The following is a 24,526-nucleotide window of genomic DNA, read 5'->3' on the forward strand; positions in this document are numbered from 1 at the left end:
TAAATTGGGACGACTTCCATATTCCCACGATAAATCCAGCAACTGGAATCAAGCAAGTCGAGCCACAACTTGCCTTTTTTCTTTTATTCCACAGGCTGTTGGATCTAATCACATATCCCTCTCATTACCATTTAGTCATGGCAATTTTGTAGAGGGGGGCATGAGGTGGAACACACACACTGGGAGCAAGAGAAGGGTCGAGGAAAAAACACAAGACGACATCAAACACTTGAGCTCTGCGCTGTTTCATAAGTGTAACTTTAAAACAGGTTTGTTCACATCAGGTGTTTGGCAGCCTTTCATGCAAGATGCATGGAAGTGGGTGTGCTTCTGGAAGGAGAGGGGGGTGGAGCAGTCATGAGGAAGGGAGAAGTAGATGGGCATGTGGCAAAACAGATTTGATTTATTATGTGGATGCACAGAAGTGGGAGGTTCATCATGTGGAGGAGTTTTTGCTACACCTGGGCAAGATCCTTTCCAGTGTCAAAAAGAGGCAATACAAGTGAAATGAAATAGAAAGCAGTTTCGTGGTTCCATTTAGGTGGGGTTTTGTCACCCAACACGGACAGCCCTCCTGCCTTTTCTCCCTGGAGGACGTTTTTTTAAATGACAAAATCTGCAGAACGATGACAAGAAAGCCTAAAGTTGAAGACGCACTGTTGACAGAACAGAAGGAAGGGCTTCAGAGTGACTGACACAATGAAAGCGTCAGGGAGCGTGAATGTGTGCACACACTTGTTATTTATCAGCTGACTCAGACATGCCTGAGGGCAGACTTGACGTTTTGTTCAGCTCCGCTCTCCTGTCAGCAGCATTCCACAAACACCTGAACTCTGAGAATTTATGAGGCGCTGACTCCTTTGCGTTAATGCACCTTTCAGGATAACACCATGTGCATGCGTATCCTTACTGGGTGGAATTGAACGGCTCACTCTCAGTTATAATGGGCCAGAGCTTTGTAAAGAGCATGCTGACTCATAAAGTCTGTGCAGGAGATTTGATTAAAACCATTTTGAGATGGAGTTTTTAGGACAAAATCTTTTTTTTTTAAACAAAATGTTTACTGAAGATGGGCAGAGGGTTAAAGGTGAGGAGGAGTTGCAGAAGTTTGAGTCAGGGAAGTCTTTGTCAGTGTAGGCACATTTAAGTGCGTGAAGGTGCACACAAGCAGTAAGAGAGATTCAACAGGTTTCTGTTTGACAAGGCTTAATGTGGTTTGGAGCTGTGATTGGATTTTCTCCAATTAGTTCATGTTTGCACTTCTAATTGCTTATTCTGTGTCTGGGATATAAGTTCACATGGGACTGATGTTGTTAGATGTGTGTCTTTTTGGCATCTTTTGAAACAGGCTCCTTTGTGAGTTTATGCCAAAGGCTCCTTTTGACTCCCTCTTGAAGCCAATTCAATCAGTGGGAGGAATTATTTTTTTTTGGACAAAGTTAGAACCTCAACCCAAATCAAGTGTTCACATGTTTCAGAGGAGTATGATGAAGTGAAAAAAGCACTGGGAAAACTTGAATTTGTCCAAAACTGTTATGTAATACCAAAGGAATGAAAGCATATTGCATTCAATTAAAAAATAGGTGTTCATTCTGTTTTTTTCGTGTATTCAATTAAAAAAACGTTTTTTTGTGTTCTAATTTTTTTTCTTGCTCATTTTTTAAGAACTAAAAAAGCAAAGAATTACAAATAGGCTTGCAGGAAACAGTATTGGATTCAATTTTTATTAAATTAAATGCAATACGCTTCCATACAAAGGAAAAGCTAAGGTAAAAATTAAAATAATCAAGAAAAAAGGCAATATTGCACAGTAGTAAATGTTATATTTCTTTTTCTACAGTCTCCAAAATAATTAAAACAATATAAAAAAAACTTTCCTCTTTCTTCCTTTTTTGAATACTGACCTATAGGTTGGGGCTCTGGCTGAAACAAAGAACTGTCCGTCAGGCCAGCGCACAAAAAATGGAGAGTGCTGCGAACAGTGTCCACCTGGTGAGGGGGTCGTCTCCCCATGTGGAGACACACAGACCAAATGCGCTTCATGTCTTGACAGTAAGTATCTGAAGTTTTTGATCATTTTTCTACAAAAAAAATATTCAAATACACTGATGTTTTCATAGATTCAGGACACGACTTACATTCTTCATTGGTGCTGAAATAACTTGTGAGATTTATTTCTTCAGTCATTAACAAATCAATGCAAATGTAAAAAACACAAAACTGCAAACACAAAACTGCAAAGACGTTAATACAAATAAATTCATAAACAAACTTTTGTTTCCAAGTTTACTTTGACCTAATTAGAGTCTCCACCATGATAAAAAAGAATCCATGAATAAAACTAGGTACATTTCAAAATAAAAGCCGTTGAGCTAAAAGCAGCATTTTCATCTGGGGACAAAAGTTGATGGAGGTACATTTGAAACAGTTCTCAAAACCAGTAAAAAGTTTGTTTCAGAGAGACGTGTTTAAAGGATACATACCATTGTCAAAAATAAATAAATCCCCATTAAGAAGGGAGAACTGAAACTTTGCTGGCGCCTCTTGAATGACATTTTGTCTAAATTTGGGAAGATCCTTTTATTAGACAGACATGCTGAAACAGGTTTTCCCCATAATAGATGTACTCAATGTTGATGGATTTTTTTAAAGTCCCATACCGATCGTCTTTTAATCCATTTTAAAAGCGTCCTCGATGGTCTTTTAAAAACGATTATCCTATTTTCAGCCAAAGTTGAATAAACTGTGTCGTTTTCTAGCATACAGTTTTTGCAGAGGGGCAGTGGTTCATAAGGGTTGTAGGCGGGACTGTTGGCACGGAGCCACCCTTACCCTCCGAGTTGCTGAGAGCTCTCTGTTTACACATTCTCCTGCTAGCTTACAGCCCATCACACCCCGGCTTGACAAAAATGGCGAGCCATAGTAAAGCTATCCAGTTTTCAGTTTTGAGCCAGATGCCAGCTTGGACGATGAAAATGAAGACGCACATGGATCTAGTTGTCTACAAGTGGATCAGAATGGAGCGGAGCTTGTGGCCCTCCCATTGTATTTTCTATATCACAAATACACTTTTTTTCAAACTACATTTCTTTTATTTGCTTCTGATTCAAAATGCTTTGAATAAATAAAAACTCAGAAATGCAATTTTGAGCTTTTAAAAAAAAGTTTTTCTCAGAAAAACCACAAAAACATGGTAAAAAAAACACCAAAAGCACAATTTTTATCAGAAAGGGTCTTTAAGATCATTTAATCACAGAAAGAAATCCACCACTTGTTCAGCCTACTAAACACTAAATAATTCACCACCAGCCTGTAGAATAACTGTTGACACCCCAATACAAGTGAAGATCCTCAAGCATCCAGTTTCATTACTGTGTGTCTGCAGATTCTCATCTTACTGAAAAAAACGATTCAGCTTCATGTCTAAAAGTAAACTAGATGCCAGACATAACTGTTTCAAGCTCAACTCCTTTCCTCTCCCTTTTTAGGGAAAGGAGTTGCAGGGGACTGAAACATGTTAGGAGGATGGTCACGTCAAGATCTCCAGCTATTGTGGAAAAAAACAAAATAAACAAATAAAATAGCAGGAATTGAAGATTTATAGGAAATTCTGCAAAATGTTTGAGAAAAACTGAAGTGTAGACAATTTAAGCATTTATTTTAGCCATTTTCCTGTCAAATTTATGTTTGAGCAGACGGGAGTGTAACTCTGAGGTCAAAGGTGAAACTGGGCCGGTGGAGGACAGTGTTGATCTGCAGCCAGATCCTATGCAGTTCCCATAGTTTTCCTTGCATGAATTCTCTGAGCCAGGAAGTGGTTGTCAACCCCATGAGTAAGGGAAAAGGGAGCAGAGCACGAGCCAAAGATATCCACAAAAAGAAAATGATTTAGTCATCAGGTCATGAGAGATGTCACAGAGAAAATAGAAATGGAAATAAATTTGGATTTCTGGGACTTTTGTGGAAAGATGTCTAATTTTTGAAATTGTCACAACTTAAACGTAAAAGTTAGATAATTGCAAATTTGACTTAAAGTCCCATTCCGATCAACTTTTGACTGTAAAAGTGTTTCCAGTGGTCTTCTAATTATGATTATGCCATTTTTTAGGCAAAATAAAAAAAACCTGTGTTGTTTTCTAGGACATAGTTCATAGCAGTAGTTTTTCAGAAATTTGCCTTGGAGTTGTGAGTGGGAAGCCTGCCTTCATTTCCCATCAACCCCTTTGTTTATACTCTCTTGCGCCATCCTACAGTCCCTCACACTCCTCACCTAACATTAGAAGAGCCACAACAAAGGCGAGTGATATCACGGAGTTCCAGCCGTAAAGTTTTGAGCCAGATGCTTCCTCCGACGAGGAAAAAAACACATACATGGATTGATTTTCTGCAAGTGGATGCATCAGAATGGAGCAGAACAGAGAGCTTGTGGCCTGTTGATTGTAGATTTTACGGAACAACTATAAACTTTTTTTAAACTGAATGTTTCTGTCTGCTCCTGATTTACAACAATTTGAATGAAACAAATACGCACAAATGCAGGTTAAAGGTTTTTATTTATATGTCTTCCATCATGGGAAAAATGCATCAAAAACATGTTAAGAACACCAAAACACCTTTGAGTAGTTAATAAGACAGTTTGTCTATACATTTGATCATAATCATCCAAAATTTGCCAGGGGTAAAAATAACTTAAGGCATTACTGACTACTGTCAAGGTAAAAATATCTAAAGCTAAAAAAAAGGGGGAATTTCCTGAGTTTTTGACTTCCATAACATGGAAAGTTTCTGTTGTTATAAGTCCTCTGCTGAGACATGAAGAAGCAGATAGTGACAGGCCATCTGCATTCAATCATAGACTTGAAAAAGTGCACGCAAAGCTCGACTCCTACCTCTGATACAATCACACAGCCAAATGTAAAGATTAGATCAGGCCTGTGTACAGCCCCTTAACACCACGGTCATTACATGTGGATGAGTCCCTCCTTTCAGCTGACATTTGGTCCATGTGAGCGTTCAGTATTCACTTAAGGACCAGAAATGAAGCTGAATTTGTAAACCAAACGGAATAAAAAGAGGGCTTGTTTTCTTGTTACAAACTTCAGCAGGTGATGTGAGGGACTAGTTTATGCAAGGCTAACCATTCAAGCATGACATCCGAGGCGGCTGGAATGTTGCACAATTTTCTGGGGTTACAGGTGGTTAAAAAAAAAGGTGCCCTTTACACATCCGGTGTCATCCTATATTTTCACACTATATTTAACACCTCAACTGCCTGCAGGCAGTGGCAAAATACGTTCCTAAAGACCCACTCTGATCGTCTTTTGATCTGTTGTAATCCCTTCCCAGTATAATTGTGTCATTTTTAGCCAAAAGTACAAAAAAAATGTGGTGTTTTCTAGGATATAATTTCTGTAGAACGGCATTAGTTCATTAGAAATTTGCCTGCGATATCCAGCCGTACAAATTTTGATGCCACTCAAAGAAAAAAAGACCTAAAGTGGAGCGGGAACTTGTGGACCCGCCCTGCGTATTTTCTACATCACAAATAACTCTTTTACAAATGACATGTTTTCCATCTGCTCCTACTTCACACCAATTTGAATAAAAAAATAATCAGCTAAACTAAACTTTCTTTATATATTTACTCTATCATCAGAAAAAGACCACAGGAACATTTTAAAAAACACCAAAAAACACAATTTTCATTGGAGTGGGTCTTTAAATTGGGTTCTAAAGTTAACAGTTCTATAGACAGACAAGACCTGACAGGGTTTTACAGAAGTAAGGATTCTCAGACAGATTGTTCTAACTTTTTTAATTTTTTGGAGTAATTTTTCATGACGTGGTAAATGTCTTTATATTTGATCAAAAGATAAAATATGAAGGTCTTTTTTCCCCTTCGTGTGGGACATTGATGATTGAGCACATAATCCCACCCGTGAGCTGGCAGCTCACGGGTGGGATTGCAAACTTTTTCCTTGTTTTTGCTTATTCAAGCGCAGCTAAAGGCTGTGTCACTCTGCCACTACGTACCTTTTGCACGTTGCATGGATGAAATATGGTCATACGCGATGAATATAAGTGGAAAAAGTGACAAAAGTTATGGTTTTTACTTGAAATTTTCACAGATGTACCACGTTAAAACCACAAATTAGGTACAAATATATCACGCATAGAACACGTAAACCATCGTTAAAGCCAAATGTGGCCAAATTGTGTGTATTAATTACAAAATATGTGTGCCGTATAAGTGACGTGAAAGTTATACATCGGTGGTACATGCGTGTAAACAGACTAAAAGTAACCATAGCCCTCGACGGACATCTGCGCGCATCGACGATTGACGACCCAGGAAACACTTGTGAATTACATGCATCATGCATGAATCACAAAAGGCCAGAATCTCATTGGTGGAAAATGCTCAAAATGCACATAGTGGCTGTATGACCTATATGGCAGTCTGCAGCAATTTGCACTGCACTCCTTCCTGGTACAAATGAATAAGGTTTGAGTGCAGGATATTTTTTTCACTAAAGAAAATTACGGTACTCACTGGTGTCCATGGATGACATGAAATCTTTCCACCTTTATCCACCTTTGTCATGGTAGGAATAACACGTCAATGTAAGGGTGGGGTCATCTAAGATAGCACAAGGGTTAATAGGCTAATGCTAAAACAGTAGAAAGCTGAGTAGAAAAAAGTCTGACAGATGTCAAATTTATGATTCTATTCATTTTCCTTGTGAGACTTGGAACCAAATAATTACTTTTCCAGTACACATTTAATTTTTCTAATCTTTTGATATAAAATACGTCTAAAATGATGCTGTTCTAACCTTACAAAAGTAAATTCTTTCTAGTATAATTTACCGCAACAAACTTTCTTTACCTCTTGACATGTTTTTGTTTCCTTTCACCGGTCAAAAACAGTTCATGATAAAAATGTTTTATTTGTAACAGTTTTGGCATCTAATTGCCATTCAAAATAATTTTTAAACACCAATATATTTGTCTTATTTCCAACTCCGGCTGTTTCTTTTTGTGCAAACTTGTGTTTATAAGATGTAGACTGTGATTTCCACACAGCTTCTTGCTGGATAGAAAAGTCAACAACAAAAAAAAAAGTGAGCCGGCTTAAACTCACAGAGAGGTTTGGATGAATGGGGAGATAAGTGGAAATAAAACAGAACAAGTAATGCTGTGCTGGCCAAAATGGAGACAAAGCAAAACTTCTCAGCCAACACTTAAAGTTGCACATGTGCAAACACGTCCCCGGAAAAAGATTAGATCTTTAATGTTACTGTACACGGACAATAAAACTGTGGTGTAGCTGCTCGCTGCTGCCTAAATAAGCACACATTCAGGTATTTACAACACTTTTAATAAAAACATCAAATCCACACGTGGGAGGGTTTTTGCCACAGTGCAGTGGAGGACAGGAATCTTTTCAGGGGTATTTAAAAACAGAAAAGATTTTGATCTGAATCACAGTGGAAGTATTACTGTGATCTAAAAAAAAGGAATTTGTTCGCCCCCTCCCCCCCGCCCTCCACCCCCTCTGCCTCCCTTGCTTAGAACCCTCTCCGTGCAGCCACAGTTATTAATGTATTGACTTGCATTATTGATGCATGGCATTATGATAATGGCTCTGAGAGCACTGATGGGGGCTGTTGAGGGCACTCTGAGTGAGTGTGCCTGCTTGAAGCGAAGGTGGGTGTTCGCAGCACGTGCTTGGACACCCATAAACCCAGCAGAGTAGAAGGCTTCTTGGTGAGAGAGCACAGTTAAAGACCCGCTCCAAAGAAGCAAGTGTTTTTGGTGTTTTTAAACACGTTCTTCTGGCATTTTCTCAAGATTGACGACATATAAAGAAAAGTACGCTTAAATATGCATTTTGGATTATTTCTTTATGAAGTCGTAGTAAATAAAGAGCAGATGGAAAAATGCTATTTGAAAAAACTCGTGGTTGCTACCTTAAACTACAATAGGCAGGCCACAAGCTCCCAGCTGGGGCTGTTGGGGGCTGCAAGCTAGCAGAAGATAGTGTAAACAAAGGGATGATGGGAAATGGAAGCAGGCTTACTCTCTGCCAAGAGTTACCCCCCCCCCCCCCCCCACAACTCAGAGGTGAACTCCTGCTGCTCTGCAGAAACTGTCCTAGAAAACTAGACAGGTTCTTCGATTTTGCCCAAAAACGGCATAATCACAATTAAGAGACTTCAGGGAAAGCTTTGAAAACACATCAAAAGAGGAACTGAGTGAAAGTTTAATGAAAAATTGAGGGACTCGTCTGCATTTTCACTCCCCTCTCATCTTTCTTTTCAACTCTTCATCTTTAAAGAATTAGCTGTGGTTGGTGGACTACTCTTGTAGACTAAAAGCCCCAATATGCAACAAGGCACTGATTTATGGGTTACTTTACATGAACCAGGCATACAAACAGCTTCCTGTTTCACAAAGATATTTTAGTTTGGCTTGGAGCAGAAATGAAAATCCTGTTGAAGTCAACTTTTTTTTAAGATCTTGTTTTGATGAAACTAATGAAATATTATGTCATGGTATTTTAGAAATGACCTGGTTTTATAAGAAAACAAAAATGTTCCATATAGTTCTAATGCCTAATTGTGGGTCTTTTCAAAAAATGTTGCCATTTTGTTGCTGTTTACCCAAACAACCCAAAAATGTATTTTGGGTTGAAAGTTACCGTCACTCTGCTTGCCTTGTTTTTTGTTATTATTTGTTACATTTTCATTGCTTTAAAGCTTTTTTGACCCTGACTGATCAGATTTGCTGTAATTAAAATGAGCCAAAACAGAGGCTCATTCTTTTTTCTTGTTCTATAAAAGAAGAATTTTATGAACACCTATAACTTTGAGCCAAATGCCAGCTTATACGAGGACTCTGGTCTTCTATAAGTGAACGCATCAGTGTTTCAGAGCCTGGTGCTTGTCTAGCTGCAATTTTTCCTCTGCTCCTGTCAACAATTTGACTTAAGAAGTAGAACATGTTAAAAATATCAAAAACCCAATTTCCATCAGTGTGACTCTTTAAAAGTATGTTTAAAAGGATGTAAACACAGATTTTTGGTTGTAATATGTATCCTATTTTTTTACAGTTATTTCTGCATTAAAGATGTTATTTTCTCCATAATAGATAATTATGTGAATAATTTAAAATCCATGTAGAACAGATTTTTTAAAGACTAAATACATTAATTATCACTTGATTGGCTTTTCACACTTTAACTTACACTGCAGAATAATGTAATAGTTGTTGTTGCTAATAATTTATAGAAAGTTTTGAAAGATTTACCGAACTACATGTTGAGGTTATGTCCTCTGTCTCCCTCACTCTTCCACATGGGCACGCACAAGGACACAATCTGCTTTTACAAAAGGGGGCTGTTGCATAATTTAGTGCATTTCCCTGTTCTCTATCTGGCTGAAATACAATTCCATAAAACATGAACTATTGATTGAATCTTTTCTCTAGAATATCTGTCTGAGGAAATCATTAAGACTCCCAAAAAACTATGTGATCTAATTATGCTAAGTAGCTTTAAAGAAACATCTTTTCAAAAACTGCTGTGAATCATTTGTACTCTTGGAACCCTGAGAGTGACCTCTTTGGATTTAATGGGACCCCAGAGAGGTGGAAAGTGGATTATGTGTTTTTAAAAAAAATCAAAAATGGTTCCCAGAAACTAGTCTGTCCCTTGTGTAAAAAATGAAATGTCAAATGTTAGAAATGTCAAAATGGAAAAAAAAGATTCATTTTCAGTTGGCAACCTAATTCATACTGGAGAGTTCAACCTGGAAGAATATGAATTTCTTCTGACTGATAAAATAAAACATTGTTAGAATGAGTCATATTTTTATCCATTTAATTTCGGTGTGAGAACGGAAGAGCTTTTTTTTTCTCAGATAAGTTCACAGAAGATAAAATTCAACAACATTAAAATGTTTTGTTTTATGGATAAATGATTTAAGCCAGTATCACCTCCTGCCTACTAAAAATGTGTCCAGTCAGTTTTTTTAATCTACCACAAAAACTACAGTTCCCAGAACCTAAGCCCTTCACATTTGGTATCATTGAAAAGTCCCAAATGTCCTCTGTAGATACCAAAAAGACTTAATTCAGTAGTTCGCAAATGTCGGGAGATATTCAGATTTAGAAGTGTCCTCAAATAGAACAACTTTGCAATGCTGGTAGGAGGATAACATTGAAAGGGTGTACATCTATATATATTCAACTGATTTGAATGTTGTCAACAAAAAGTAAATTGCGATCTCTCTTCTGTCTTTTTACAGGTGAAACCTTCTCATCCCAATCCAGCCACACAGAGAAATGTCAGAACTGCACAAAATGCACAGGATTGCTCCGCATGGAAACCCCCTGCACTGACTCCAACGATGCTATCTGCGTGTGTGACTACGGTTTCTTCATGCATAGACCCACAGGGAACTGTGTGCAATGCACTCGGTGCCCCAAAGCCCAAGGGGTGTTAGTAAACTGCGGCCCTTACCGTGACACAATTTGCGAAGTTTGCGAAATGGGCAGCTTCTCGGATCAGGAAAGTTTGCGGGACCCCTGCATGCCCTGCAACACCTGTGAGGAAGAAGGCGTGTTAAAGGATTGCACCCCTATCAGTGACACAGTTTGTAATGGTAAGCTTACTTTGTTGCTGTCTTTGTATAATAATAACATCATAATACTATAATAATATCTTTAAATTATTTTAGAAAAGAAATACAGTTTAGGAAATTCATATCTACCTCCGGCAAATCTATTCTGTTTATTTGTAAGAGTTTATGTGGGGTAGCCTTATCCAAACACTCAGAAAATGTACCATGAACTTTCAAAATGATTCACTGGGTTAAGAGCTTCGGGTCAAGATGAATTATTCGTGAGCACATGCTCTTTGCCCAAAAAGCACAAAAAACTGGACATCCACTTTTTTAGCCATATAATTACTTCACATCCATCTAACACCATAGGCATTGTTCCCCGTCAAGCTAAATGCCGCGCTGACGCTTGCCCCACTGTCCTTACAGACTCATCCCGCCACAAGAGACAAAGGCCACAGTCTTTTTCAATATTGAGGGTTTACAAGAAGGTCAGATCTCTGAATGGGGCTCTGAATTTCTTTTATACCATTGCACCCTATGGGTATCAAACTCCAAATCAGGAATTCCTAATAACTGCAGTCACCACTCATGCCAACGATGTGATGCTTTGCTGATTAAATCAACTCTTTTGTGAGGTGACAATAAAAGGCATCTGTTGATCAGCCGCTCAGTACTTTAAATGATCTGGAATTCACAGAAGGGAATACAAGAACCCCTTTGTGTTAAAAAAAATCCAGCTACATATGTGAAAAAACTAACAACAAACTAAAGATGCAATGATGGAGTGGGTTTATTTTCATAATTAAAAAAAAACAAAAATTTTAAGTGTTTCCACTAATGTTAAATTTGAAAAAATGTGCTTTTGCATGTTCTCCCCGTGCATGCGTGGGTTTTCTCCAGGATCTCCGGCTTCCTCCCACCGTCCAAAAACATGCTTCATAGGTTGATTGGCAACTCTAAATTGTCCATAGGTGTGAGTGTGAGAGCGAATGGATGTGTGATTGAGGATATTCTACCCTGCGACAGACTGGCGACCAGTCCAGGGCATCCCTTGCCTACGCCCAAGTGGCCGGGATAGGCTCCGGCAACCCCGTGACCCCGAAAGGGAATAAACGGTAAAGAAGATGAATGAATGAGTGTGTTTTTGCAAGATAAATAAGTAAGTTTCAATTTCAGAAAAAGAAATCCCCTCAGTTAAGCTGTATAACTGTTTCAAACAATATTTAAAATAGACTCTAAAAACTTATTTCTTAAAGCCAATTTTTGGGTTTTTCAAGTTGGGTTTATATTCTGGGTTAATTTTTGGAGCAATACTAATATTCTGGCTTATAGTGGTCTTATTTCAACCCAATTTATAGTTTCTTTCTTACCCACATCAATGAGTTATTTTTCTGAACCATTAATTGGGTTAGATGTACTCCGTCATTGGTTTTTATATGTAATTATCATCAACAGGTTGCACTAAAACAGGGATGTGAGTAAAGAAATATAATAGACTGACTATGTGATCAATGTCTAATAAAGGCATATATAAAAACAGACAAACTACGAACAGCAGTCCCATGGCCATTGCATAATGCTTTTAGCCGTAGCTAGTTGCAGCATTTGTCTTCAGCTGGACTGGTGCATCAGTTCTTCTCTACCCTTACTTAACCTGCTTGGATGAGAGGCGAAACATTCTCAACTTAAAAAACTAAATCCAGATGACTTTCTATTTGAAAATGCATTATTTTTACACTCCCACTTTTTCATCTGCTAAACCACCCTTCATATTGTGGAAACAACTTAAAACAGGGTTCACTTGAAAATGGACAAATATTTCATGCAGTTAGATAGGGGTCTAACGATTCATTTTAACAACAGTCCAAGTCATATGCCAATTTGTGGTTGACGATACGATTCATAGTTAATATTGGTTTATTTTGAACCATGTGGTTGAAACTAAAACATTTTAAAAGCCTCCAGTAAAGATGATGCTGTTAAAGCTTAATTCTGCGTAATTCTTTGAGAAGGAACAGCAGTGTTTGGCAAAAATATTAATCTGAAATCAAGACATATGGACAAGAACTCTGATGCTAATGCATCCTCCTGATAACTAAGAATACATCATTATCAATGTGAATTTGTAGCGATTCTAATGTCGTGATGACTTACAGCCCGCTCTGTATCGGCCTCATTGTCAGATGTTGTTCCTCTCTCTAACCCAATCATCCGCCTTTTATTTCTAATGTAATCTTTTTACCAAAGCACCGCCGTTATCAGTCCTTCCAAATCTGTCCTACTGCCAGACGTCCATATCCATTAATGCTAAGGCGACACAGGCCTAATGCTGGCAGGAAGGTGGAGGGACTGAGGAGGCAGACAGAGAGGGCGGTTGCTCATAAAAACTAAGCTGTAACTTGAGACATTACCGACTAGTTTAACTAAAGGTGAAATAACATTTTTTAATGAGGTTGCCATTAGAAAAGCTGAGAAAACTAGATCAACGGTTTAAAGCTGAGGTTACGGACCTATGGGATAATAAATATAAAGTCAAGGGAAGATGGCAAAAAAAAGACTGAAATTTTCCATTAAAAAAACCAAACAGACCCACAGAGATGTGACTTCTGCTCTGCTGAGGGTTGGTGAGCAAGGTCAAAGGCTGAAGATCAATTGCATGTGAAGAGGGGGGGCAGATCAAGCAGAAGGAGCTTCCCCCGGGGTCGTGCAGTGAACAACATGGTATAATCCTCCAAGTCCTGTCATGGGTCAAAACAACAGAGGACAGTGAAGTTAATTAAAATTTATGGAACATACCATTTACGTTCCATCTACTGCATTCTTCAGTTAAAATAAACCCCAAGAAGTTTTAATTAAAAAAAAAAAAACACGCAACAAGCTTTTACATCGATTAGCTGCTTTTAACTCAACACATTTATTTAAAAATTGTTCAAAAAAAAGCTTGTTTTAATGTGAAGCACTGTGTTTCATTTGACAATTCTTATAAGGATTTCAATAAGGTGTGGAGGTTGTTGCTCATTGACTTCCATATTGGAGACCTCAGTACTGATGTCCGGCCAAAACAAAGCATTTCCTGAAGTCGCCTCACTGCTCTTCTTGCTGTCATTTATGAAATTGCTTTGGTTAGGAGTTTAAAGCACTTGGTTGGAGAAAATAGCACACCTGTTGTTTGTCTTTATGCAGTTATAGATTCTGTTGTGGTCCATGTTCATATGGATTCTGGCCCACATTTTGTTACACCAGGGCTGTCCAAACGGTTTGCAAAAAGCGCCAGATTTTCAGTCAGCTTGAATTCTTTGAACCCCTTATAATAACAACAAATGCAACTGGACTATTTAATAAATGTTTTTTTTACATTAAGACACTTTTCATTTTTTTCACATAGAACAGAAATACATCTATGTACATTTTTTTACCGAAATTACTGTGAATTTTGTATTTGAAGACCAAAAATAAAATGAAATAATTGTCAACATTAAATCTGGGTTTCTAAATGTAAATCCTTTGAACAGGAAAATAACACAAATAGTTATCTTATTTAGAAGTATTTTAATCAGAGAAACAAATTTTTTAATTTTGTCTACAGTCGACATTTTAGAAATAAACTAGAAAGTGTCACTGAAGGGTTCTGTGACCATGTTACCTTTTTTTTTAATTTAGCCAATCACAATCAAGACATCGCAGAAGCAGTTTTTAGAAAGAGCTGGGTGCCGCATATTATTGATATAATGACAGGAACAGTAGAAAATTGAATGCGGGTTGCATTTGGCTCATGGGCCAGACTTTGGACATGCCTGTGTTACAATGTCTACCCCCGCAACATTGTGAATTTGAGTAAAGTATAAATGTAGATTGATTGTAGCTGTGTTGCCCAGGTGTTCTGCAAACAGTTCCAAACGCTAAAGGGTTTAGGAACAAGTCAGTGCAACATCGCAAACTCTTCAAACTGCTTTAGACGCCCTTGGTCCATATATAAGGATTGTTTTTGGCTAGCCACGTACATTTTCTTCTGATTTCTGTCCTGAAATTAGGCTGCCTACAATGTACCACTTGAGCCTTTCTTGGGTTTGACAGAATAGGAGGTGTCTCAGGGCAAAGTTTCTTCTATAAATCTGTTTTTGCTTAAGAATGTATCCGGTTCTGACAGAACCCATGTTTGTAACCAGTCAACCAAAGAACCATACTCAGACTCTAACTCAAGAGAAACAGTTGGGATTGGAAGCATACAGTTTGTACTATGCATGCACAAACACCACAAGAAGGTTCAAAAGAACTGGCTGACAATGAGACGCAGAAATACAAACTGATTCTCCCTGGAGCAGACTGAAATCGATAAAATTACGATGATGCAGGTTTGAAGGAAGGAGTGACAGGGCCACGTTCATTTTGTCATTGACTCAATAGGTGGGGGAACTGTGTCCTTCCTAAGTCTGGCTGACCTTCAAAATTGGAGGCTAGATTCTGGAAATCTAAAAATGGGATTATGTGCTGGCATCATGCACAGCACCTCTGCCTTGACTGCTTGAACACAGAAATGAGGAAACAAAAAAACAAGAATTTCGGACATTCAACAAAAATTCATACATGAAAAGATTGAAAACGCAAAATAGAATGTGTGAAACAAAAATGCGCTGACTTAAATTATCTATAAGCATTTTAGTGAAGGATTAAGTTGTAGTCATAGATTGCATGAGCATTTTGCTTAGCAGAGGATCCATAAATCGAGTTTTTGTGTGTTGATACGGAACATTAAGACTTTTAAGACAACCGTGAACTTGACTGAAAAGAGTTTATATGTGACAATTATGATTTAGAAGTTTATGCATTGCTGAACAGAAAGCAAATGCTTGTTGTATAATCAAAAACCTTGATGGATGTGACTCAAACAAATTGAACTTTTTATTGCCAGATTTGGACATACAGCTGCAAGTGCATCAAGTCTTTGGTTTGAAAATGAATTTATTTTTTATAAATACCCAAATCTAGTGAGAAAGATAAGATATCATTTTTTAAGCACTTTAGTACCTAATTAGAAGACCCAAGGGCTTTACAGTCACAGTCCCATTTATCCACACACATTAACACACTAGTGGCAGATCCGCTGACTAATACTGGTGCCATTCTTTGACCACCAGAAGCAATGTGGGGTTCAATATCTTGCCCAAGGACACTTTGTCAGCTGGGCGGGCAGAACGGGAACCAAACTTGCACTTTTCCAGTCAGAGGTGACAGCTCTACATCTCCACCCTAAAATTCTGTGGAGATTTATAGACAAATTGTTGAAATGTTTTAAAAAATACAAAAGGTCAAGCTGTCTTCTACATTCCTGAACCAGAGCGTGGCCGAATAGTGACAGTAATCGACCTCTGACCCTGGTCTGACTCAACAATCCAAAATCTTTACAAAGCACAGTCGTCCATTGTATGGCTCATGGCTTGGGCTCATATCACCTACTGACCAACATCTCAACTGAGTTAGGTCTATGTGGCCACAGTTGACCTTCTGTCTAAAATCTTCTTGATCTCTGATCCACACAGAATGAGCATTGTAAGGGTGCCGGAAGTTTTAATGTCAAGCACATCATTTTCAAACATGCCAAACAAGTACCGGTATAGTTTCTCTATAGTTGCTTGCCAACCTTTAGGAATTTGCCCAACATTCCTTCGGAAATATTTCTGACTCTTTACTATGTAGATGACAGGGACGTCAAGGGTAAACACAAAGTTATGGTTTACTTATTCTTTCAGTCTATTGATAAATTTAGCTGAAGTACTGTCATTGTGAAATAAAGTATAGGGAAGTGTTCCTTAAAAGTCCAACCTTTTATTTGTGGTTATGTATTTGGATCTGCTACATATGTATTAAAGTTAATTACTGCACTTTTTAGTGTAGGCTCTCTTGCATTGCCTTAGATAGGAGTCGCCAATTCATAGATTCAAAGTCACAAGGGTCACAAGATTGCTGAAACTTATTCGGGTACTGTCAGGCGAAGGTGGATACACCTGGGACAATTTACCAGTACGTCACAGAGCCACACAGAGACACAAACTACAGATATTCACACTTAAGTGACAATAAGAGTCTCCATTTAACCGAAGAAGCATGTTTTTAGACTGTGGGGAGAAGACAGATTGCCCAAAGAAAACCCACAATGGACAGGGAGAACTTACAAAGTATTGGACCCAGCCGGGATTTGAGGCTTCTCAATGTGAGGCAAGAGTCCCTACCACTACACCAGAAGGGTTTTAGATTATATTTTGTGATATTCCATTCAGTTTTTGATTATGTAATTTTATGTTACTACTAATGTGCATATTAGTATGTTTATTGACGTCAACAACAATGTTTGCAAAGTGTCTTCCTGAAAAGAACGATCTGCATTCAGCCAACAAATAATGAGAGTCAGGAGAACAAGCAGAGCTTTAGAACACGGAGAAGTTCAGAAAGCTTCTGAGAGTGGAATAGGGAGAGCAGATGCTGAGAATGCATCTTGGTCGATAAAAGCGATGAAGTTACTCCTCTGCACTCTCGGGTTTCTCTGGTTGACCTCTACCATTGTTGATCGCGTTCAGTAACAGAAGAGGCACTCACACAAACAAACTAAAATGTGTGCATCCCATGCTCCAGTCCACATACATACACAAATATGAAGGTGTAGCTGTATTTTGAGCGTGAACAGGCAAGCAGGTTCATGCTGGTAGTGATCTGAGAAACGTTAATAAGTCAAAGCAGATCAACAAAACAGGGTAAAGAAAGTTTGTAATGTATTCCTTTGCACGGTATTTCACTTGCTCACCACTGTTATTTTAAGGCATGTGTGGTAATTGCATTTCAGGTTTGTTGGGCAGGTAGTGGCAGCAGCAGGTAAAAAAACAGGCTTCTTATTTCATATAGCTTAATTCTAAAGTCATCCTTTAAAGTACATGTTATCAAAATGTCAACACCTGGTTAGAAAGGTTTGGAAGAGCCAGAAATTACAAGTTCAGGTGTGGCAAAAAATAAAAGTTACACTCACATCCCGCTGCAGACACTTAAGCACAGAGCACCAACCCACCTCTCTGTTATTATTACACTGTTATTGTTATTAGGCCTGAATTTCCTGTCACAAGACCTTTATCAGACAAAGCTAGGATTACAATTTTGTTCTTTGATTTAGCTGCCAATCAGGAATTACTTGAAAACGGTCGTGCTCTTGAAATGGAAGCCTTTAAGAGACAGAACTGGTCATTTCAAAACATGTTTTTCTTTTTTAAAACTTTAATGACTTTCATAACTACGCTGGAGTCTCCTGAATGAGCGTGGGAAGGTTGTCTTTACTCACATGAAAACCTACAAAAGAAAAGAAAGACCTGACCAAGCACAGCTCATAATGGCTATTGTTGGGAAGCAGCATTATGTTAAAGACCACTGTGCCATAATGACTTGCAATCCATCTGACTTTGAAAGGCAAGTTTGATCTCAGATCAAAGTTTCAGTTTCACACGTGTTAGCATAGTCCCACATCTCGCATGGGTGCAGAATCCATGTTATTTCATTTCTTAAGCAGAGTCCAGCAACAGCTGAGTAAAGAAATAAAGGTCAGTCTCAAAAGTGTCATGGGCAAGAGAGGGCAATCCAAAATTAACCAAAAAATAAAACTTACCAACCCCCTACAAACACACACACAAACAAACAAAGAAGCAAAACAACCAAAAATATCTAAATAAGTAAAAATAACATGAAAGACAAAAAACGTAACACTGGATGGACAGATGGACAAATATAGACAGATGAATAGATAGATGAACTGATGTGATGATAGCATGGTTTTCTAATCATTTTAGGAGATAGATAGATAGATAGATAGATAGATAGATAGATAGATAGATAGATAGATAGATAGATAGATAGATAGATAGATAGATAGATAGATAGATAGATAGATAGATAGATAGATAGATAGATAGATAGATAGATAGATAGATAGATAGATAGATAGATAGATAGATAGATAGATAGATAGATAGATAGATAGATAGATAGATAGATAGATAGATAGATAGATAGATAGATAGATAGATAGATAGATAGGCACCCCAAAGTCTCACCCCCCAATATTCTACCTGCACCTCCATAGCAGTGCTGGCTAAATCCTGGCCTTCAGTCCCCTGTGAAGCAGAACACATACCGAGAGGTCAGTAGTTCAGCAGAGGAACTTGGAACCCACTCTTCTTTGCAGTGATGGCATTCAAAGGGTAATTACGCAAAGAAGAAGTGGAAGAGATGAAACAAATCTCATATAGTAGAACCGGTTAGCTTTGACACAGGACAAAACTAAATAAATTAATGGGGAAAAAACTTGCTCAAACAATCAGCAAATGGAGGATAGTTGCAGGCAGAGGTGAAAAAGGGGAGGAAGTCAAACCATCAAGGGAGGGGATATTTGTGCTGGACAAAGAAGATTTCTGTCATTGAGTGGTGTCTCATTTCGTGTTTGTGTGTGTGTTGGTGGGCAAAGGAAATGTGAGGAGAGGCAGACAAGCTATAGTGATGACGGCGATAGTGGTACGCATTTATCCGTGTTTGTCTATCTTGCTGCCCATTGAAGACGGCAGGACGCAACTTGATATGTTCCAGTGATTCATCAGAGGCCTCTTTGTGTTGCATTTCTCAACTAACTAGAAAATCCAAGTAGCATCATAGAACAAACAAAAGATAGACTTCAGTTAAATTAAAAGATAAATGAAATAATGATAAATAATGATGATGGCATTGTTTGATAAATCAAATCAACAAACGTGTTTACAAGTTTGTTTCATTTTCTGCCCATGTTTCTGCTGATGCCAGCTTTGTAACTTCCTTGCTACTACTAGTGAAATTAGCAACCCCTCCTGTAACTTTCCCTTTAAAAAAAATCCATCTATCTAGCTTTCCTGACTTATATTCACAATTTATTTCAAAACTGGAAATAACAAACTCAACTTCATATTCAGGAAAATTAAGTTTATTTGTCTACAATAACATTTAATTATATTTTACCTTTTTTTTAAGCTCATGTACTAACTTTTACCCAAAACTAAATTTTTTACACTACTTTTAAGGTACGATCACAAAAAATATTTCACATTTTGACTTTAAAATGTCAACTGGTGCCTTAAATTAGCTCCATAGCAATTACACTCCCATCAAATAAAACGTATTAGAATTACCTTTTATTAAAACTGAATATTAAAGAACCACTCTGATAAAAATTGTGTTTTTGTGTTCTTAACATGTTCTTGCAGCTTTTTTTTTGATAATGATGGAGGACATATATTTAGAAATGTAAGCTCAAAATTCCATTTCTAAGTATTTCTTTATTCAAATCGTGAATAAGGGGCAGATGAAAAAAATGCAATTTAAAAAAAGATTGTGTTTGTTATTCAAAAAATGCAATGGGTGGGCCACAAGCTTCCTGCTCTGCTTCATTCTGATGCATCCGCTCGTAGACGAATAGATCCATGTGTGTCTTTGTTTTAACTCGTCTGAGCTGGCATCTGGCTCAAAACTGTCTGGCTGGATAGCTCCAATAGTGCTCGCCAATTGTGCCGCACCGCTGAGGTTAGGTTGGGGGTTTGAGAGGCTCTAAGCTAACGGGAAAGCGTGTAAACAGAGAGCTCTCAGTAACAGAGAGGGGAAGAGGGGGTGGTGTTGTTCTATGTCCACAACTCAAAGGTGAATATCTAATGAATCTCTGCTGCTCTGCAGAATCTATGTCCTAGATAATTACTTTTACCACTATACTATACTATACTTGTACTTATACTACTATAGCATAATCATAACTAAAAGACCACTGGGAACACTTTGAAAATAGCTCAAAAGATGAGTGGGACTTTCAAATTATATAGTGAAGATTTCACCATACAATATAGTGTATGTATCTTAAGAAACAGAAAGGAGTGCTAGGATATACAATAAAACATATAATTAAACAAACAAGTCAAATTCACTTAGTTTGTTATGAAATGCATAATTGTATTGGTAATGAACGACATCCCACTGCAGAAAAACTACATTACCCTGTCCATGTTTGTTGTCTAATGCCTTAAGTCACAAAATCTGAGTCTTGACTAGTCTAGTAAAACAGCCCTTTTCTGTTTTTGTGCATTTGTATTGTTGTCATCTTCACTTTGAACTGAGTGTCAATGTAGCTATTGATGTCATGCCTGAGGGAAGCTTTCACTGTATAAATAATTACATGCATAGTGCTGAGATACAAGGCAGTGATACAAGACTCGGAACATGTTGTGACATGAAGCTGATCAAAGCCCTGAGGAGGTCATAAGTAGCAAGTGGAGATTTAAAAAGAAAAAATGGGTTATTGGGTTCAGCAAGTAAATAGTACACAATAAATACTAAGTTCAGACCTGTGTAAGATTTTTATTTACTGGTTAAGAGTATTCTAACTGTACACACCTGTCTTCTTTACTGCTTCGACTTCCAAGGGTCAGACACTTTTGACCCATCTTACTCACCAAGCCCAACTGAGGATGGCTTACTGGATTACCTCCCATCAGAGTTCCCCACTGACAGCATCATCGCCAACACTGCCAGTACCACCAGTACCACCAGTACTACCATCACCACCACCACCAGCACTTTTGGGGAATCCCTGCTGAGAAAAGGACTGAACGACAAGCTAATCCCCATCTACTGCTCGATCCTGGCAGCGGTTGTTGTTGGTCTGGTGGCCTTCATCATCTTTAAGAGGTAACAGTCACTCAGTAAGCTAAGCGAAGAACTTTACATGGTCTGCTGTTTTAGACACACAGGCTGTGAATGATAGTGTACATTGACATATGTATGTAACGCAGGGGAAAGTGACAAAATTTCAATTCTTTTGCTATCTTTTCTGAAAAAATAAAAATAAATAGACTTTTCAAAACCCCTAGCAGATGTTTGCTCTAGGATCAACTTATAAGATTTAGTTTTTAATTTGTTGAAAAATTAGGCCAAAAAATGGGGTTATGGACATAAATTAAACCAATGTTCAGTATTTAGGATGTATTTGTAATTTACTGTCACAGAGAATTGATCTTTTGCAGGATTTTTCCCTTACATCCACTCTAACTACTTGGTGAGTAACATGCTTAAACGATTTATAGTAAATTGCAGTTTGTAAGTTTGTACATTTAGAATGGATCCAAAGTCGAGGCGAGACGCTGAAGCAGCTTTTTCAGCAGCTGTTTAAGAGGCCTCTCCACAGAGTTTTCCCTGTTAATCCCCAAAGGAAATTCTGACAGATTTCATCTCAGTTACACCTTAGTTTTATCACCGTATTGATTGTCTAATGGATCTGGCATGATAGCACTGAACTGTTGGTTACTTAGCTGTTCTTGGCAAAGAGAACACAACCACAACTGTTTCTTATACAGTTCAACTCCAATATTTATGACTACGTCAATAGTTCACAAAAAAGGGAGCCGGTTTAGCTCGTGCTGGATTGCGGTGCCTTCCGTCCGTGAAACCAGGGTTCGACTCCGGGCTGCTCCCTGTTCCCTTTCTCTACCTCTGTGCCGGTCCCAAGCCCAGTTGCTTTGTGAGGGTTGCATCAGGAAGGGCATCCAGCGTAAAACATTGCCAAGTTTACCCTGCAACTCGTTTGCAGTGGCAACCCCTGATGGGAAAAGCCGAAAGGGAAACAATAGTTCACAAAAAGGTCCTTTTTCACAGAAAAAGAATTGGTTTCCCAAAAGGGGTTTACAGCAATCCATCTTTTGCATTTATCGAATAATTTACAAATTCAGACTTTTGATTTAGGAGTTTAAAACGTAATACTTGAGTTAGGATAGGATTTAGGATTCTTATATTTAGGTTCAAGACCAACTCCTTGTAAAGGTGTTTAAGACGGTTGTATTCAGCTTTTTGGAGGATGGGTAATGTCTTTACAAGGGATAAAATTTTGCATTTAGTCATTAATTATGAAATCGCAAAAGACATGATTTGATAAAAAATCTAGAAAACAATTTACCTAAGTTGCAAAGTAATTTGATATTTTTCTTAACGCAGAGAAAATGGAAACTGAATTCATAATTAACTCAACAATAGTATTTTGACTAATTCACTAAATTATTGGTTATTTGAGTTATACAGAATTTCTAATACCAAACTATTATTTTATTCCTCATTATATTTAGCGTTCTTTCCTGTATATTGTTGTTGATGTGCGCATCTCCAGTTTTTACTGGTACAAACAAATGAAAACAGATGTTTTTCACCTTGGGTGGAATCAGTGAAGTTTCTTCAGAACTCAGCTTAGCTCGTTCACCTTGTAATAAATTTATTTAATTAATGTCACATGTATTCTTTAGCACACGTCATACAACCTTCACTGAAATGGGCTGAAGGCTGCTTAATAGATAACCTTTGGTCTGCCTGTTGGTACATTCCCTGTGTGGTGAGATATGGCAGAAAAGAGTTTCCCATGACCATAAACCCTTTCAAGTATGGAACATATTGACACGTTTCCAGCAAATTTAAAATAATTTTTAGTCAATCTACTAATAAAATCCAAATTTTTGTTGGATCAAATGATGGTGTTTGTTGTAACACTGGACCTAATTAAAAATTTAGTTGGATTTGATGAATTTCCTGATTTTTTTTTTTTTTTTTGTGCAGGTGGAATAGCTGCAAGCAGAACAAGCAGGGAGCCAACAACAGCACGACCAACCAGAACCAGACACCATCACCTGAAGGGGAGAAGCTGCACAGTGACAGTGGCATCTCTGTGGACAGCCAAAGCCTGCAGGAGCAACAAGGCCAGACTCAGACACACACAGGTGCACCGACTATTCAGTCCCATCATCAGGAACACATGAAAGCTTTCATTTCTCAATTCTTTATGCTTTGAGCCTATGGGTGTGAAAAAAGTTTAAACAAAGTTTCACTTGCATGGAATTCTCTAACTATGAAGTGGCCGAACAAGTTTGCATGTCTGTTTTCTCACGTGCTTGTACATGTTCATCCTTTACTGTCATTAAAAAACTAACAAAAAAACACTTTTCCTCATGTAGACATTGGATGGCCTTCCTTACCCTGAGGCAGCGCTGACCTGTTATAACATACAGTAAATTAGTCTGATGATTAAAAATGACAAGACCACTATTTTGGGACTAACATCCTAGCAATTTTTTAAGATTTACATGCTTTTTGAAATGTACATTTTATAGTACTGTGTAACAAAAAATATCTAAAAGTCAAGAGTTAAAATATTTCAAGAAGTCTACAAAGTAATAGTTGTTAGTTCTAGCATTTTTTTATTGGTTAATTAAAAATCTTTTTTTTAACAGTTTAAGAGCACACTGCCTGAAGCCCTTTGAACACACTTAATATCAATAAAAAAAGTACTAATTTGAAGCTGGAAAAAAGTGACCGAACAGCTGACAGCTCTTTGAATTGTCTCATGCTTCTTTTAATTTGAAATTTCCACAGTCTCAAAAACAAAATGTACAGGCCTTTAGCAAAATATGGGCACTTTGATTGCTTTGTATTCAATTAAACCGCCTTGAAATGTCTCAAGTTTAAAGGGTAGTTAAAAACTAAAGTTTTTGTTCATGTTTGTTACTTGTTTCTTACATTGAGTCTGTCAAGACTGCAAACGGCTCTATTAAATTGACTCTGGCAGTTTTCAGGGCTTTGGGTTTCACTTTTCACTAACTTGTGGCGTTGGACCCAATATGCATTAAACAGTAACAAGTTTGGCGGCAGAAGCATTAGCATTTTGTAAATATGCTTGAACATAACAAAACCCATGGAGCATCAAAAGAGTGACAAAGCAAGAAAGAACCAAAATCCAGATGCTTGTACACACTGAGGACAATGAACTGACATAAAAACAGCTGTGGATGATTGGCAACCTACACCTGATGTGACCGACT

General features: G+C 37.9%; 1 protein-coding gene across 1 annotated transcript in view; it reads left to right on the forward strand.

Annotated features, from left to right (window-relative positions):
* LOC101166088 (tumor necrosis factor receptor superfamily member 16) overlaps positions 1 to 24,526 on the forward strand; it is a 31,784-nt gene that overhangs the window by 1,587 nt on the left and 5,671 nt on the right. Inside the window, exons 2-5 of the mRNA XM_023949566.1 lie at positions 1,911 to 2,052; positions 10,311 to 10,667; positions 21,095 to 21,359; positions 23,268 to 23,428. Of these exons, the coding sequence (XP_023805334.1) occupies positions 1,911 to 2,052; positions 10,311 to 10,667; positions 21,095 to 21,359; positions 23,268 to 23,428 (925 nt within the window). The remainder of the gene's footprint in view (positions 1 to 1,910; positions 2,053 to 10,310; positions 10,668 to 21,094; positions 21,360 to 23,267; positions 23,429 to 24,526) is intronic.

This window comes from Oryzias latipes, chromosome 19 (assembly GCF_002234675.1).
Source record: "Oryzias latipes chromosome 19, ASM223467v1".
In the NCBI taxonomy this organism is placed as follows: Eukaryota; Metazoa; Chordata; class Actinopteri; order Beloniformes; family Adrianichthyidae; genus Oryzias; species Oryzias latipes.